Here is a 14,488-nt window from a genome sequence, read left to right as displayed (position 1 = left end):
CAGGCTCAGACCACTGGGCCCTCTCCATTGCCCACCCTGCTTGAAGCAGCTCTGTTTCTTTCAGAAACAAAGGCAGGCAGGGCTAGGGCAGGCCTCAACAGAACATTCCAGAGCTGGGAGGTGTCTGCTCTGCAGCACCACGGGGGAGGCACTATCTGATCAGGAGCCAGAGGAAAGCCAGGCGGGCTCAGGGCCCAACTGGCAGGTTTAATTAAGAGCCGGGACCTTCATCTCCTGGGCACTGCTGCCGAGCGTCTGGTTATCACCGCCTGGCCGGCCCTGCAGCACCCGCTGGCCTCTGCCCCCCACGCCGTGCTGGCAGATAAAGGCGTCCTGTGTGCTGGCCGCAGCATACAGCTGCCCCCTCCCAAGCTTCTCCCTGCCCACGAAGCTCCCCATCCAGGCCACCTGACTCCCACCCAAGGCTTGCACACCTGCCTGTGGCCCGAGGGATGGGTGGGCTGGTCCACGACCTTTCAGTTCTCAGACAGGCCAGGGTCCTGACCAAATGGGACATTCTAATCCCCATGAAGCCACCAACAGCCCAACGTCAGGCCTGCTGCATGGGGGCCTCGTGCCTGCATGAGGCCCCCATGCAGCAGCCATTCCCGGGGCCTCACACCCTGCCTCCTGCTCAGGTCCCTTTCCTCATGCCCCAAACAGGAACTCTCCCACCACTTGCCTTCCAGAGCTATGGCCAGCATCTGCAAAATGTCTGAGGTTGCTCTTAGCACCTAAGACAGGTCCTTCACCTATCAGCGACCCTAAGTGTGGCTCCATCCACCCCTTGCAACCACCCCGGCAAGCCAGGAGCCATGAAGAGATAGGGGCCATCCCAGGCTGGCCCAGGGCTCAGGTCACCCAGCCCTGCAGTGCCACCTCGCAGCAGCCAGAGAAGCTAAGCAAGTCTGAGGTTGGCCATCACAGGCCAAGGTTACTGTCTAGTGCCTAGAGCCTGCAGCACACACAGAAGCCAAACCCGCCCCCCCTCAAGTGGCCACCACGCAGCCCAGGGTCGCCATCCTAGGCCATCAGGCTTCCCCGCAGCCCCCGACATGTGTGCCCACCTCTCTTCTGCCTACCCTGCAGCAGGACCCTCGGCGCATGGGCAGGGAGAGCGGTATCTGCTTTGCCGGGGAGGAGCCTGGGCCTGGGGCACACTGGCCTCTCTGGGTCATGTGGGACAGAGGTGGGGCGGCCCCTGCCTGCCAGGACCCATCCTCTTCTCTGGGGTACCCCCTTCTGCCCTTGGGGTCTGCCAACTCTCACTGGGGAGCTGCCAGGAGAGCAGGTTTTAGGGACGGGGGGGCGTGTGAGCAGGCGTGGCATCAGGGACTGGGTGGGGCCGGGCCCAGCAGGAAGGCTGAGCTTGCCCCCTGTGCTGGTCCTGGCACCCCAGGGAGAGACTGCCGAAGATGCAGCTGAGGGTCCAGGCCCGCCACGCCGGAAGCCAGCCTGCGCCCCAGACTCGCCCTGCACAAAAGCCCCCACGACGTCTCTCTACTGAAGGCCCTGAGCTGATCTCCACCACTCACACAGCAGGGTCCCAAGGGACACACGCCCCTCATAGGAGGCTAGGCTGAAGCCTTATTCCCAGGACAGCCCCTAGAAGACAAAGACCACTACCGGCCAAGGTGTGTATGTACTCAGGGCCTAAAAAGAGGGCCCCGGCTCACTGGTGCCATGCCTGACCCCAGGGACAGAATCGCTGCGCTCATCCTACAGACAAGGAACCTGAGACATGAGGTCATGTGTCCTGCTCGACACGAGGTCCTGCAGCCAAGCAGGCTCACGGACACGAGCTCTGTGGCTCCGGGGTCTGTCTCTGGCATCATCCACAGAGGCCAGACTCACCCCAGGGCGGTCAGAGCCTCACCTGTCTGCCCGCGCCTATACAGTAAAGGCACCAAAAGGCTGAATACCGAGCCAAATTGTGGGGAGGACAGGGCCCGGCTCACATGGGGCAGCAGCCTCAGCAAGCCCTGCCCCCTTCGTCCCCCAAGCCGCTGCCTGCCCCGCACACATGCACGCATGCCTGGTTCCGACGACTCACCTTCCTTGCATTCCAGGGCCACGCGGGACTCCAGGTTGTCCATCTGTAGCTGCAGCCGCTTGAGGGTGCGGTCGGCGTCCCGAGACTTGCGCTTGTAGGCAATGAGCACAGCGACGATGACCAGCAGCAGGAGGCCCCCGCCCCCGCCAATGCCAACGATGGCAGGTAGGGTCAGCAGACTGTCCGAGTATACCTGCAACATCCCTGGCGAGAACTCGAAGCCGCCAGCCCGGACCTGAGGGTGGGGGTACAGGCCACTCAGGAGGTCCCTTGCCCACTGGTACCCCGGTACCATGGTACCTGGTACCATACCCTTGAGAGTCCCATGGCACCTGCCCCTGGCCTGGAGCAGGCAGCAGGTGGGGACATGGGTACTCAGGGCAGGTGCTGGACCCACCAGGGGCCCTCAGGGCTGAGTGAGAGCTGAGCCACCCTCTCTCTGGGCCAGAGGCAAGTCTGGGGCTGAGCCACAGAGTCAGGTTTGCCCTGGGTGGGGCAGGGTCAGTGGGCTGAAGGCAGGTAGGGCCCAGGAGACCAGAGCAGGAGCCAGAACATGGCTGGGCAGGCCTGGACGCACCGTGACCTTGTGTTGCCCCGTGAGGTTGGGTGACTCGCACAGCAGTTGGGTCTCTGACACAGTGAGAGCGCAGGGTGTAGAGCCAATGAGCACCGTATAGTTGAGCCGAGAGTTGCCGGGCGCAGGCGGCAGGAGGTTCCGGCCCTGCGGGGGTGGGGGTGAGCCAGAGAGCCCCATGGCCCCACAAGCCCTCCCCCTCAGGCCCCCCAACCCCAGGCTCATGGGGGCCCACCTTGAGGATGAGTGGGGAGCTGGGCTTCAGCTCCAGGAGGCCTGTGGGGCTGAGTGGCTCCAGCACAGGGTCCGGGTAATAGAGGAAAGAGGAGGTGTTGAGAACCAGCAGGGCGCGGACATCATCCATGACGAAGCCCAGCTCGTCAGGTCGCTCTCCCAGCTCTGGAGGGCTGCGCGTAGGGTTGTCCACCGACGGGGCCCGGCACACCATGGTGGTGTCGTTGTACACCAGGCAGCTCTGGGGACGCAGGTGTGGATGCTGGGCTGGCTGCTCCCCACACAGTCAGGTCCCAGCAGGGCCGAGGGGCTGCTGCCTTCCCTCCCCCGGATCCACCCCCCCCCACACCCCCTCCCCCACCCCCACAGTGGCACAAGTTGCTAGGGATCCCACAAGGACTCACGTTCTCCCTCTCGACGCCTCCATATTTGGCTCTGATGCGGGGTTCGCGGACGGTGGCCAGGTTGGTGCCTGTGACCGTTAGGAGGGTCCCTCCGCTGGAAGATGGGGTAGGGGGTCACGGGGGGGAAGCGCTTCCCAGGCCCAACACACACAGGTTGGGCCAGACATGCCAGTCAAGCTCCCCAAAGATAGTGGGCAGGTTAGAATCCCCGTGCACTGGACCTCCAATGGCACCAACCACGTCCCAAGGTGCACATGGTCCCTCGTCCTGAGAGCCTTGGCTCTGGGCACCTCACTGCATCTGTCTGATCTTTCTGAAGAGCCCAACAGCCCAGAGTTTGGCAGACAAGCTGTGTCCGTGACCAGCACGAAAACTGGGCTCTTGCATCCAGGACACGGCAGCACTCCGGGTCTTCACACACCCGTGTGGGTCGTGCTCCCCAACCCCCCCACACCCCCGCCCAGTGCGGAGAAGCACAAAGAGAGGCGGGTGCAAGAGCCCCACCCTCAGCAGGGGCCACACAGCACAGATGGGGTCGCGGGGGCTCACGGCGGGCTGTTGGGGAGGGGCACCCACCTGTTGATGCTCCACTCAGGGTCGATCTTAAGGATGGTGGGGTCCTCTGTGTAGTTGTATTTCACCTCCGGGTTGGTGAGCTGAGCGCGGTTGATGTTGATGACGATGGGGGCACTGCCGGGGCTCTGCCCAGGGGGCGTCAGACACCGGATCTCTCTGGAATTCCTCCTAGAGAAGCCAGGAGGGACGGTGAGGACACAGGTGTGGGGCTTGCTTACAAGATAGGCTCAGTAGCTTGGCTCCATCACCAATAGGCATGCAGGCAAGGCACCGGCACTTCCTGGGCCTCACCTGCCCACCTGTAAAACGGAGCCCCAGCGGGACCCACTTCAGGTACCCGTTGACCATTCCAGCCACTTTCCCACCAGGCCCTCCGAGGGGCTCAGCGTGTGCCTCCCAGAGGGCCACGTTCAGCATGGATTCCCACTAAGGTGAGCCAGGCACACAGTCGCTACCCCCACCCCACCTTCTGTCTCCTGATCGAACAACCACGCCAACCCAAGCCTGGGCCATGAGGAGGCTGAATGAACTGGCCAGGGTGGAGAGAGCACTTGGTGACCCCCAGTGAGCAGTAGTCAGTCACTGCCTGCACCTGGGCCCCTGTCCCCTCAGCTCCTTCAGCGCAACGGAGGCCCCCCGCCACTGGGCCCGCTCCTGCAGCAAGGCTGCAAACACCAATAATTAGTCTGAGAGCGGATAATTACCGCAGGAAAATATTTAAAGGGCCGTTCCATTATCATCCCTAATCTAAAATTATCCACTTCAAGCCTCAAGGCTTTTGTCAAGATTTCTTTTTCCTCTCTTAAGAATTTTTTTTAAATACTTGTGCTCCCAAGGGATCCCCTTCACCCCAAAACAGGGCAGCTGTGCCCGCCCCTCAGGTCCAGGCTCCGCCCACCCATCAACCCTGCCTGTCCTGCCCTTCCCACTCTAGGAGGTAGCCTGTCTCCATGGTAACACTCTCCGCCTCTGGTTTCCATAGTGATCACCCCAGCCTGGCTCTCCACACCCCCCTTGTTCCCTGGGCAACGGGAGGGGACATGCAGCCATCTGAACCAACCACCACCCAGGGAAGGTAGGCCTTGCCCCGGCCCCCCACTCCACATCTGTAGCCCGTACCAGGAGAAAGAGCAGGGCCGGCCGCCAACAGACACAGAGACGTCACTGCCCGCATTCAGGTGGCTGCCCTCGATGCCAATCCAGGTGCCCCCAGAAAGAGGCCCTCTTGCAGGGCTCACCCGGTAGAAGGTTGGAGTCTATGGGAAGAAGGGACTTCCTTGAGCTGCAGGGAAGGCCTGCCCTTCCGGCCAGAGGCCTGCTCGCACCTCCAGCCATGTCCCGGGCCCCACGTGCACATGGGCTCTCATATGCAGCCCACAGGTAGGGCCCAAAGTGTGCAGGAGGGACCTGGAGACAAGGAGGGGAGGGGAGACCAGAACAGAGGTGTTGCTGGATGAGGGGACTGATGGAGGACCAAGTGCTCAGTCTGCCCTGTACAGCTCCCCCCTAGCCACCGGGGGTTGGGGGAGAGGCTTACCACAAAGGTGAAGCGCTTGGGGGACAAGGCCCGGTAGTGGGGGGAACAGTCTCGCACACACACTTCCACCAGGGCATCGTGAGCCCGCACGGTGCTGGCATCCCCGATCTCACAGACGATCCTGCGGGACGCCAAGGGGCCTCAGCGGGCTGCAGGGTCCGGCCTGGGTGCCGGGGCACCCCTGCCTGCCCACCCTATCCAGGCTGCACTCACTGCTCAGCACTGATGTACTCGCTCTCCACAGGGCTGCACAGCACCTTGCCCACACGCACGCCCAGCCGCACGTCCTCAAAGCGCAGGCCCAAGTTCTCGCCCGTGATGGTGAGCCGTGTGCCCCCCTGCCGCGGGCCCGTCTCAGGGAACAGCTGCAGAGAGGCCAGGGCTGGGACGCCGGTGCAGTCCGCCACTGCGGGCTGAGCCGGGCAGGGTGTGGGAAGCGGCCAGGGGCTGGGGGTGCTCGGGGGCTGCCTACCTTAAGGATCTTGGGGTCGGTGCAGCGGCTGCTGCCATGACGGGCATGCATCCAGGCGGCAGGTGAGTCGGCGGGGCAGTGGGGGCGCAGGGAGCAACGGCGCTCCGCCACGCACCAGCCGCACTCGAAGCGCGGGTCGGCCTTGAGGCAGAGACCACAGCTCTCTCTCAGGGCTGGACACTTGTACAGGTGGGCTGCGGGGAGGCACATGGTCAGCCCGGCCTGCCCTCAGCGCCCCCTCGAGCCCCAGGCACCCTGCCCAGCTCACCCTGGATGTTCTGAGGGTTGTCAATGACGAAGTTGCCATTCCACACCACCGACAGGTTCACGGGCAGGTCGCTGACATCGTTGCCCTCGTAGGAATACTGTGGGCAGTAGGTGGGCGGGTGGTCAGGCTATACACACAGCCTAGACTCTGGGGTCACAGGCCACTGTCCAGGGTGGTGGGGGGGCAGGGCCTGCCTGCCCCTCCCGGCTATCTCTGGGACTGGCCCCTCGGAACAGGCTTGGCAGGACAGAGTTGGGGGTTCTGCCTGCCCAAAATGGCATTTCCCATCTGGAGCCGGAAATCCCACAGAGCCGCCCACCTGCCAGCCCGCCGAGATGGCTAAGCTGTCACACCCAGTTCTGCCTCAGCTTACCATCCCCCAAACACACACACGCACACACCCCCCACACAGGGCTTCCTTCCCGGTGCCAGAATCCCCGCTCTCTAGCCAAGCCCGTCCCCAGCAGCCCCATGAGGCACACCCTCCAGGATGACCTCCATTTCCCCCTACAGTCTGCCCCACTACGGAACCAGAACTTCCCAACTGGCCCCCTTGGAACCTGCTTCTTTGTCTGTTGAACAGATTCAGTGATCCTGACACCAGGACTGCCCCGAGGTTTAAGACGTGTGCCCCTGAGCCCTGGGCACGGCCTGGCAGGAAGCAGCATCAGGGAAGGCCCTGCCCTCCCACCCCCAAGGCTGGGCAGGGTTCGGGGACAATGCCACTCCCCGGGGAGCTGGGGCCCAGCACTCCCAGCTGTGTCCCACTTTCTGCAGCTGAAGACCTCCACTCCATCCCAGAGCAATTCATCACTGTTTTATCTGCAGGAATTTAATTGGATCCTATCGAATTCCCTGGTACTCCCTTTTCCCTTTCAACACAATCGTAAGAAAGACAAATGTGGGCCGGGGGGCAGGTAGGAGAAGTGCAGGATGGAGGGGACAGAGACTCGGGGACGGCAGAGAAACAGGGCTGTAGAGGTACGGACAGACTCCTGGAGAGCAAAGAGAGATTGGAGGCAGCTGGGCCGCAGGAGCAAGAGAGAAGCAGGGGGTGGGCATGACAGATCAGGAGATGGGACGGGAAGGACAGGATAGGTAGGAAGGTGTAGGGACCTCTCCAGCCGGGTGCAGGCCACAAGGGCCTGGCTAGGTTGCTGACCTGCGCCCAGGAGGCTGCTGGGACCCCCAGCCCACCGCGCTGGACACACAAGGCACTGCTGGCCAAGGAACCACCGCCGCTGGCAGGTGGCCACACCTCTGACCAGAGGCCTCTCCCCTGGGATTCTCTCCTCATGACTCCCTTCTTGAACGATGAGGAAACCAGGCCTGTCAGCTGTCACAGAGCCCGCCAGGGGAGAGCTTGAGCCTGGTCTCAGGACCACCAGTGCAACACTACCCCCATCCACCAGAGGATATGGGTCTGTAGTGATCGCTGTCACTCAACTCGCTGGACTTGACCAAAGGCTTCTGAACTGTTACCCTAGCAGATTCCAGACTCCAAACGTGGCTGCTCCCCAGCCCTCGGGGTACACCGCCGGCTACCACGCACCACGTCAGCCACTGTGGACAATTTCTGGGTCTGGCTGGATGCGGAAGAGGAGCCGAGCGCCTGGACCCTGTGGCCCTCCAGGAAGCACAGGGGAGGCTGGCACATGGGTGTCCCGCACAGCAGCCTGGCTGCCTCGCCCACGTTGGAAGAGCCCATGCAAAACCACATGTGCATATCCCACCCCGTCTGCCTAAGTCACCCTTTCCCATGTCTACGATGTGCTCCCGCCAGACGTCTGGGCAGCTCTCAGCGTGTCCCCCTGCGGCCCTCCCCCCACCCCCACACCCCGGCACAACCGGGGGTGCCTTCTGAGTCACCCCGGGCACACCTGCCCCTGCACCGTCTCCGTGCTAAGAGCAGAAACCAGGTCCTAAGGCCGCGAGGCTGAGCAGCACATGGGGAACCCGGCAGCCCCCCGGCCTCACCGAGGAGTTCTGGCACTGCAGGCTGGAGCTGTTGAAGCGCAGGGCGGTGACGCGCGCCGGGCTTCCTGGGATGTGGAAGAGGCACTCGTAGCCACGCTGGCCCGACTGAGGCTGAGGCAAGTTGCGAGCGGCCAGGGTGATGGGCTTCACCACGCCCACTGGCACGTAAATCTGGGTGGAAGGCAGGATCTGCGGGCAGTCCTGGGGGCAACAAGGCTTCGGCTGAAGGGCTGGGAGCCACCAGCGTGGCGCGCCCTACCCACGGCCCCGACCCCTGTGCACAGAGCCTGGGAGCACCACGGAGCCTGTTTCACACACTGGGCAACCCAGGACTCAGAAAGAGCTAGACGAGCTGGAGGTGGGAGGCCTGGGTTCTGTACCCGCCGGGCTGTGGCCTCTCCCCTGTGCACCCACGTGCCCTCGCAGGGCTCAAGGACCCCACCAATCGGCCACTGAGGGGGCCCCATCTGGCCCACAGCTGGAAAGGCCCTTGAGGCAGAAGCAGCCGAGGGAGTGCTCGGGGCGCTTGGGCTGGGAGCTCCCAGCTGGGGGCCCAGAGAGCATGTAAAAATAGCCAGAGCTGGGCAGGAAAACAGCCCGGGCCCCCAGGGCCAGCATCTCAGCAACAGTGACTGATGCAACGGCCCAGCTCCCTTGCAGCACGGCCGGCAGCAGCCTCGGGAGGAGAAGGCCCCTCGGGAACTACGCTGAGCTGGGCTTTAAATAGAGATGCTGAAAACAGGCTGTAATCCCCAAGCCCTGCAGCACTCCCCCGGCGGGCCTGGGCTGGGCTGCTCCACCGAGGTTGTGGGGGCCCGAGGAGGGAACCCGGGCTGCGGCAAGGCAAAGCCTGTCAGGCTGACCGCTCACTGCTGGGTCTGCAGGGACGCACCCACGGGGAGAGGCGGGTGATGAGGACACATACATAGGGCCGCTGTTAATATGTTTAGGGGCCCACACCCACACCAGTGCTTCCCTGGCCTTCAAAGAGGTGCCCCAGCCAGCCCCCGAGCCCAGGGATCTGCCTGCTGCCTCCCCAGCCCCTGGCTGCCCCTCCTGGACCACCAGCAGCTCAGGCTCCTTCTGGCCACCAGGACTGGGCTCCTCTCACCCCCTAGCCTCACACCTCCCTCTACAGACACCATCTCTGCTGCCCAGGGGCCCCGGTCTCTCCCTTGGGGTGTGGCCTCTGTGCCTGCATCAGGCCAAAGTCTGGCTCAGGCTACGCCTTGACACCCAGCTCTTGAGGGGCCACCCCACAAGATCCAAACCAGAACCAGAGGTGGGAAGCAGGGTGAGGGTGAGGAGTCCAAGGCCTTCTGAGCAACGAGACTGGTCAAGCTTGGCCCACGTCACACTCCTTAGTTAAGTCCCCATAGAACCTGGGTACAGCTGAAGAGGGTACATCTGTGGGGTAAGTCCCTCCCTTAAGCGACCTCCCTGGACCCCAGGACTGCCTGCAGCCCAGCCCTCGATGTGCACACCCTATAGGAGAGCCCTCTTATGTTTCTCCACCGAGGCCCACGACAGCCCTCCATGGGGTCACTAAGCAGCTTTCTGCTGCCCCATGCCCCTGCTACCCTCACGACACCTTTGCCCAGATGCCCACGTGAGCCACGCTCCCAGGGAAGCCCACTGTCCTGGCTCTCACACCACCTGCTCACACAGATACCACCCCCGACCAAAACGCCCAAGGTCCCTGCCTATCCCTGGGCTGCCCCCAACGACTACCCTGTCCTGTCACGTGCGACATTACACCAGTGAGTGGACAAACAAAGGTCCGGAGAGTGACCGTGGAGGCTGGCCAGAGGAGGCTCTGTGAGGAATGGCCCGAGGTGGGCTGCATTTACTCTGCTCCCTCCATGCCCCACAGCCAGCAGGACCCATACATTCCTGCCCTGTCTGACCAACAGGCCTGCCGTCCACCACCAAAGTGAGGACCCTGGCTTCCAGGCCCGGCTCTGGACCCTGAGGCTGTGCCTGGGGAACCCTGCATGCCCATTCCCCGCTGGCAAGTGCCCAGGTCGGCCTGTCCTGGTTCTGAGAGCCCGGCTGTTCATAAATAAAGTCAGTGCCCTGCCCAGGCTCCAAAATAATTACTACCTAATTACTATCAATTACTACGCAGTACCTCAGACAACTCCAAGAACCAACCAGCCGCCCTGCCGGTCAGTGTGAGGGCTTCCCTCATCCACACAATGCCTGTCCCCAGGGCTTCCACACCGGCCTAGCCAGATATCTCCCACTGTGGGCTCCCACTGCACTGGGTGCATGGTCCCCTCCTTGTGTCATCCCCTGGGCGTCTCTCTGGTCTGCAGCCCCCAACTAGAGGTCTTTTTCTGAGGCCTTCTCGGAAGGCTATACAGCAGAGCCAGTGACCAGGCTGGGCTCAGGTCAACACAGCCTCAGAGAATGTCCCTAACACCATGAGCCATGAGATCAGCATCCCAGCCACCCATGGGAGCTCTCAGGTTCTGCCACAGCTCGGAAACCCTGAGCTCTCCCGGATGGCCTTACCTCAGACACGTTGACACGGCCCTCTAGAAAGGCGCAGTCAGCGGCGTTGTGTGTGCACACGTGGCGGTATTTGCACCAGTGGCAGGGGAAGGAGCCGTTGACACAGGACAGGCAGCTGCAGGAAGAGGGCAGGGCAGTGAAATGGGCAACCTGTGCCTCCACCCAGTGGCCTCATGGGGCTGCACTAGCTCCCTGCTGGTTCTTCAGCAGCAGATCACAGTGCCACCTCAGGGCCTTTGCACTGGCTGCTCCTCCCGCGGCTCAGAGAAGCCCACCTGGTGCTTCCCTCTCACTTCACTGCTTTTCTTCCAGACTCAAAACACCTGACAGTCCACCCCAGTGTCTGCCGACAAAACAAACGCCTAAAGCCTACAGTGTCCACTGAGGTGACCACTGGCCATGCCAAGCCACACGTGACAATTAGTGCTGGAAAATGTGTCAGAGCAGATGTGGAAATGCATTTTCCCTATTCCAAACTCAATGAACTTCAGCTTCAGTTCAGGAGGCAAGCCATCGCTACAGGGCCTCGGAGAGCAGTCGTGGACAGCCGCCTCCCCACTGAGAATGCAAGCTCCACCTGGCAGAAGCTTGGCCGGTACACACCCCCATGTCCCCAGGCCCGGACAGGGCCCTTGCTATGCTCTGGCCCATGCAACCTCCTGTGGCTGGCACCCTGTCATCCCTGCAGCACCCGTGGCACCCACCTCACCTGGAGAAAACTACCTCTGACTTCTCTCAAGGACCTCCCGGCCTGCCGGCCACCCTGCTTCTCCAGAGACCTTCCCTCCCCTCCGGCTCTGAAGCACTGCCCCCTGCTCCAGAAACCCCAGGCCGCCCTGGGCAGAGAGAGGAAGCTGGCTGACACCGACACCTGCGCCCCCCGTGGGCACCCACGAAGAGCCAGGATAGTCAGTCTGGAGGTCAATAAACAAAGGCCCCACTGAAAACCAGCTGCCTCCAGCTCTGCGGCGGAACCACACAGCCTGCGTGGGCCTTCCCACCACCCGCCTCACCCCTCAGGGGCCTTCCAGCCTGGGTCGCCTCCAGGTGAGGCCCGGGGCCCCAGCTTATGGCAGGATGCATAGCAGGTCACCGGCTTCCCTGCTCTTCCTCTGAGGCCCCAAGACAAGCACACCGGAGCAGCAGCAGGGAGAACTCCCAACTTCAGCTCTCTGAGCCCCGAGGGGCTGCTGTCAACCACCACCAGGGCGGACCTGGACTCCTGTCTGTTCCTGAGCAGCAGGTACCTGGCCCCAGCAACCCGCCCCCGCCCATGTGGCCGCACAGGAGTATCAGGCCAGGAGGTCCAGCAGGACTAGGACACTCACGACTGGTGGACGCTGCAGTTGTAGAAGACAAAGTCAACGGACGCGAACTTCTTGCCTGTCTCCTTGGACTTCAGGTAGAGCTTGACCACCCGCTGGTCTCCTGCAGAAGCAGTGTAGGCCCAATTCACCGGGCCGCCCGAGACCAAGGAACCCAGGGTGCCAGCCCACGATGGGACAGGCCTCGCCAAAGACCTTCCCTGCCACCATGTGCACAGCCCCTCACCCTCCCTGTGGGCCTCTAAGCACGCCGGGCAGGCACTTTGCGGTCCCCGCCCCAAGAGCCATCACCTGCTCCTGACCCTGCCACCCCACAGGAAACATGTGCTGCCTGTTCCCTGACTGATAGGATGACTGCAGGGGCTGTCCCAGCCCCAGGCCGTGGCAACACTCACCCTGGCCTCGCGTGATGGGGGCCACCTCCCGCGCAGAGGGTGAGCGGCAATGGATCCGACCATCCTCCAGGATGCTCTCAGACTCGGTGAAGTCCTCGAAGGAGCAGTTGACGCCGGCCGAGAGGTCGGGCACATTCCAGGCCTGCAGCACGAGCTGGGACCCCCACGGCAGGAGGCCTCGGTGAGGAGGCCCCACAGGTCCCGCTTCCCCCCATCACCTGCCCCCACCCCCGGGGCAACCGTGCTCACCGGAACCTGAGACATGGTGACCGACACGTTGCGAGGCTGCACCGTCAGCTGCACGCACTGCAGCAGGTCTGAGGCGAAGCGCTGGGGCTCGTCGGCCCGCTCGCAGGCATCTTGCCGGGAGCAGCTGCGGGCACAGGGTGCTGCAGCTGGGCGTGGGGGAGGCAGCCAGAGGGGCACCCCGAGCTGCCAGCCCCTGCTCAGCAGGGTCATCCTCACCTGCACTTGGGGGAGCCCAGCAGCTTTACCTGGTACCCTGTCTTTACTGGGGTGAAGGTGGGTAGGCCATCACTTAGCCAGTCCCAGGCAACTTAGCCCAAGGGAGACCTGGGGGCGCTCAAAGGGGAGCTGCGACGGCCACAGTGTAGCCATGAGGGTTCCCCCAGGTCAGAGACTGCCAGGGCCCTCCAACCCACCCCTGTGCCCCATCCACTCACATGCTGTGCAGGACACACCAGCCGCAGTGGGGGTCCCGTGAGCCCAGGCACAGCTCGCATGATGTATACTGCACACAGCTTTCCACGGGCACCCGGGTCACCTGCCAGGACAGGGAGCTCAGCTTCAGGCCCCCACAAGGCCCCTCCCAGAGATCCCTGCCAGCCTACCTCCTCACCATCACCGTGTGTCCGCTGTACCAGGCCCTATTCCCCTACACGAGGGAAGCCTCCATCTCTGGCCTTTCTCCAGCACGGTCTATTCAAAGGCGGTCCTGTGACCCTGACTTGGCCAAGTCAGGCCAAAAAGACTGGGTCTCTCCCCGGGAGACAGCAGCCAGGAGGCAAGCAAGCTGGTGCAGGTGAACTACCCAGAGAAGAACCGACAGGTCCAGCCAGAGTCACTTCCCCATCCGTCTGGACTCTGAGCTCCCCCCCAGAGCATGGGCTCGTCAGCCCCAATCCTAAGCAGAGCCGCAGGCTGGGCCCTGCTCACCCTGACCTCGCCTGCTTGGCCCTGAGATCCTCCGAGAGCTGGAATAATCTGATGGCTGGGAGAGGAGCAGAGGAGAAACGAGAGCCGGCCAACAAGTGAGGCCTGGCCTCACCAAGCCCATCCTAGACTGCCCCACCTGCCACCCCCTCGGCCAAGGGGTCACCAGCTTGACAAGGGCAGAGGCTGGCTCCAAGCAGGCTATGCCAGGAACACAGATGGATGGCCTTGACCAGGGGGGCCAGGCCAGGCACCAACCCCATGGGGACAGTGGCCTGAAGCCCCAACTGTGCAGATGGGGCCAGAGCCACGCAGGGCCTCAGCCCAAGAACGCGGCGCCCCAGACATGTACTCTCAGCCCTCGGATGACATCAGGACTCTGATAAAACTTACTCAAATAACTGTTCCTGAGAATGTGCAACTGTTCAGGGAGGGGATGGGAATTCCAGCGCTGATGGGGGAAAATCTAGAACCAGTATGGATGGAGTAGATCAATGACAGCCATGCCCGGCACCCTGAGGGTAGCCCCCTACCCACGCCCACCCCACGTGTCTGGCCAGAGCCCACCCACCTGCTTTTCTGTCATCGCATACAGGTACTGGCGGTCAGGGCTGAGGACCAGGTCCCGCAGGATGGGGCTGCTCTCCTGGGCCACCACGCTCTCATAGGCCAGGGCTGGCCGGCCACCGGGGTTTGCCAGGTCCACCAGGATCTGTGGAGGCAAGGGCCAGAGTGGGGCTGTGCTAACGTCTTTCTGCCCCAGCCCCACACCTACCTCAGGGCAGGGGTCTCGAGCCCCTCCCCCAGCTGACCTGTAAGTACAAGGCTGAGGCCTCCGCCCACCCCAAGGAGGCTGCGTAGGATAAACTATGGCCCCATAGGTGGGTCCTGCCCTAGCCTCTTTAACAGTCAACAGAGACCATGGGGATGACCATGACCCACTACCACCCACCACCAGCTACACAGCCAAGCCTGGCACAGAG

General features: G+C 62.9%; 1 protein-coding gene across 1 annotated transcript in view; it reads right to left on the bottom strand.

The window, feature by feature from the left end:
* The window catches only part of PLXNA1 (plexin A1), a 43,873-nt gene that overhangs the window by 15,167 nt on the left and 14,218 nt on the right, over positions 1–14,488 (bottom strand). The window contains exons 3-19 of the mRNA XM_080821611.1: positions 14,077–14,217; positions 13,016–13,116; positions 12,582–12,705; positions 12,333–12,486; positions 11,941–12,040; positions 10,613–10,727; positions 8,096–8,296; positions 6,119–6,215; positions 5,851–6,044; positions 5,592–5,743; positions 5,379–5,499; positions 4,961–5,097; positions 3,842–4,009; positions 3,266–3,359; positions 2,863–3,102; positions 2,631–2,774; positions 2,054–2,288 (exon numbers count right to left, since the gene is read on the bottom strand). Of these exons, the coding sequence (XP_080677737.1) occupies positions 2,054–2,288; positions 2,631–2,774; positions 2,863–3,102; positions 3,266–3,359; positions 3,842–4,009; positions 4,961–5,097; positions 5,379–5,499; positions 5,592–5,743; positions 5,851–6,044; positions 6,119–6,215; positions 8,096–8,296; positions 10,613–10,727; positions 11,941–12,040; positions 12,333–12,486; positions 12,582–12,705; positions 13,016–13,116; positions 14,077–14,217 (2,518 nt within the window). The remainder of the gene's footprint in view (positions 1–2,053; positions 2,289–2,630; positions 2,775–2,862; positions 3,103–3,265; positions 3,360–3,841; positions 4,010–4,960; positions 5,098–5,378; positions 5,500–5,591; positions 5,744–5,850; positions 6,045–6,118; positions 6,216–8,095; positions 8,297–10,612; positions 10,728–11,940; positions 12,041–12,332; positions 12,487–12,581; positions 12,706–13,015; positions 13,117–14,076; positions 14,218–14,488) is intronic.

This window comes from Martes martes (assembly GCF_963455335.1).
Source record: "Martes martes genome assembly, chromosome: 1".
NCBI lineage: Eukaryota > Metazoa > Chordata > Mammalia > Carnivora > Mustelidae > Martes > Martes martes.
Note: the sequence above shows the minus strand (reverse complement) of the source record. Positions and strands in the feature narration are given on the sequence as shown.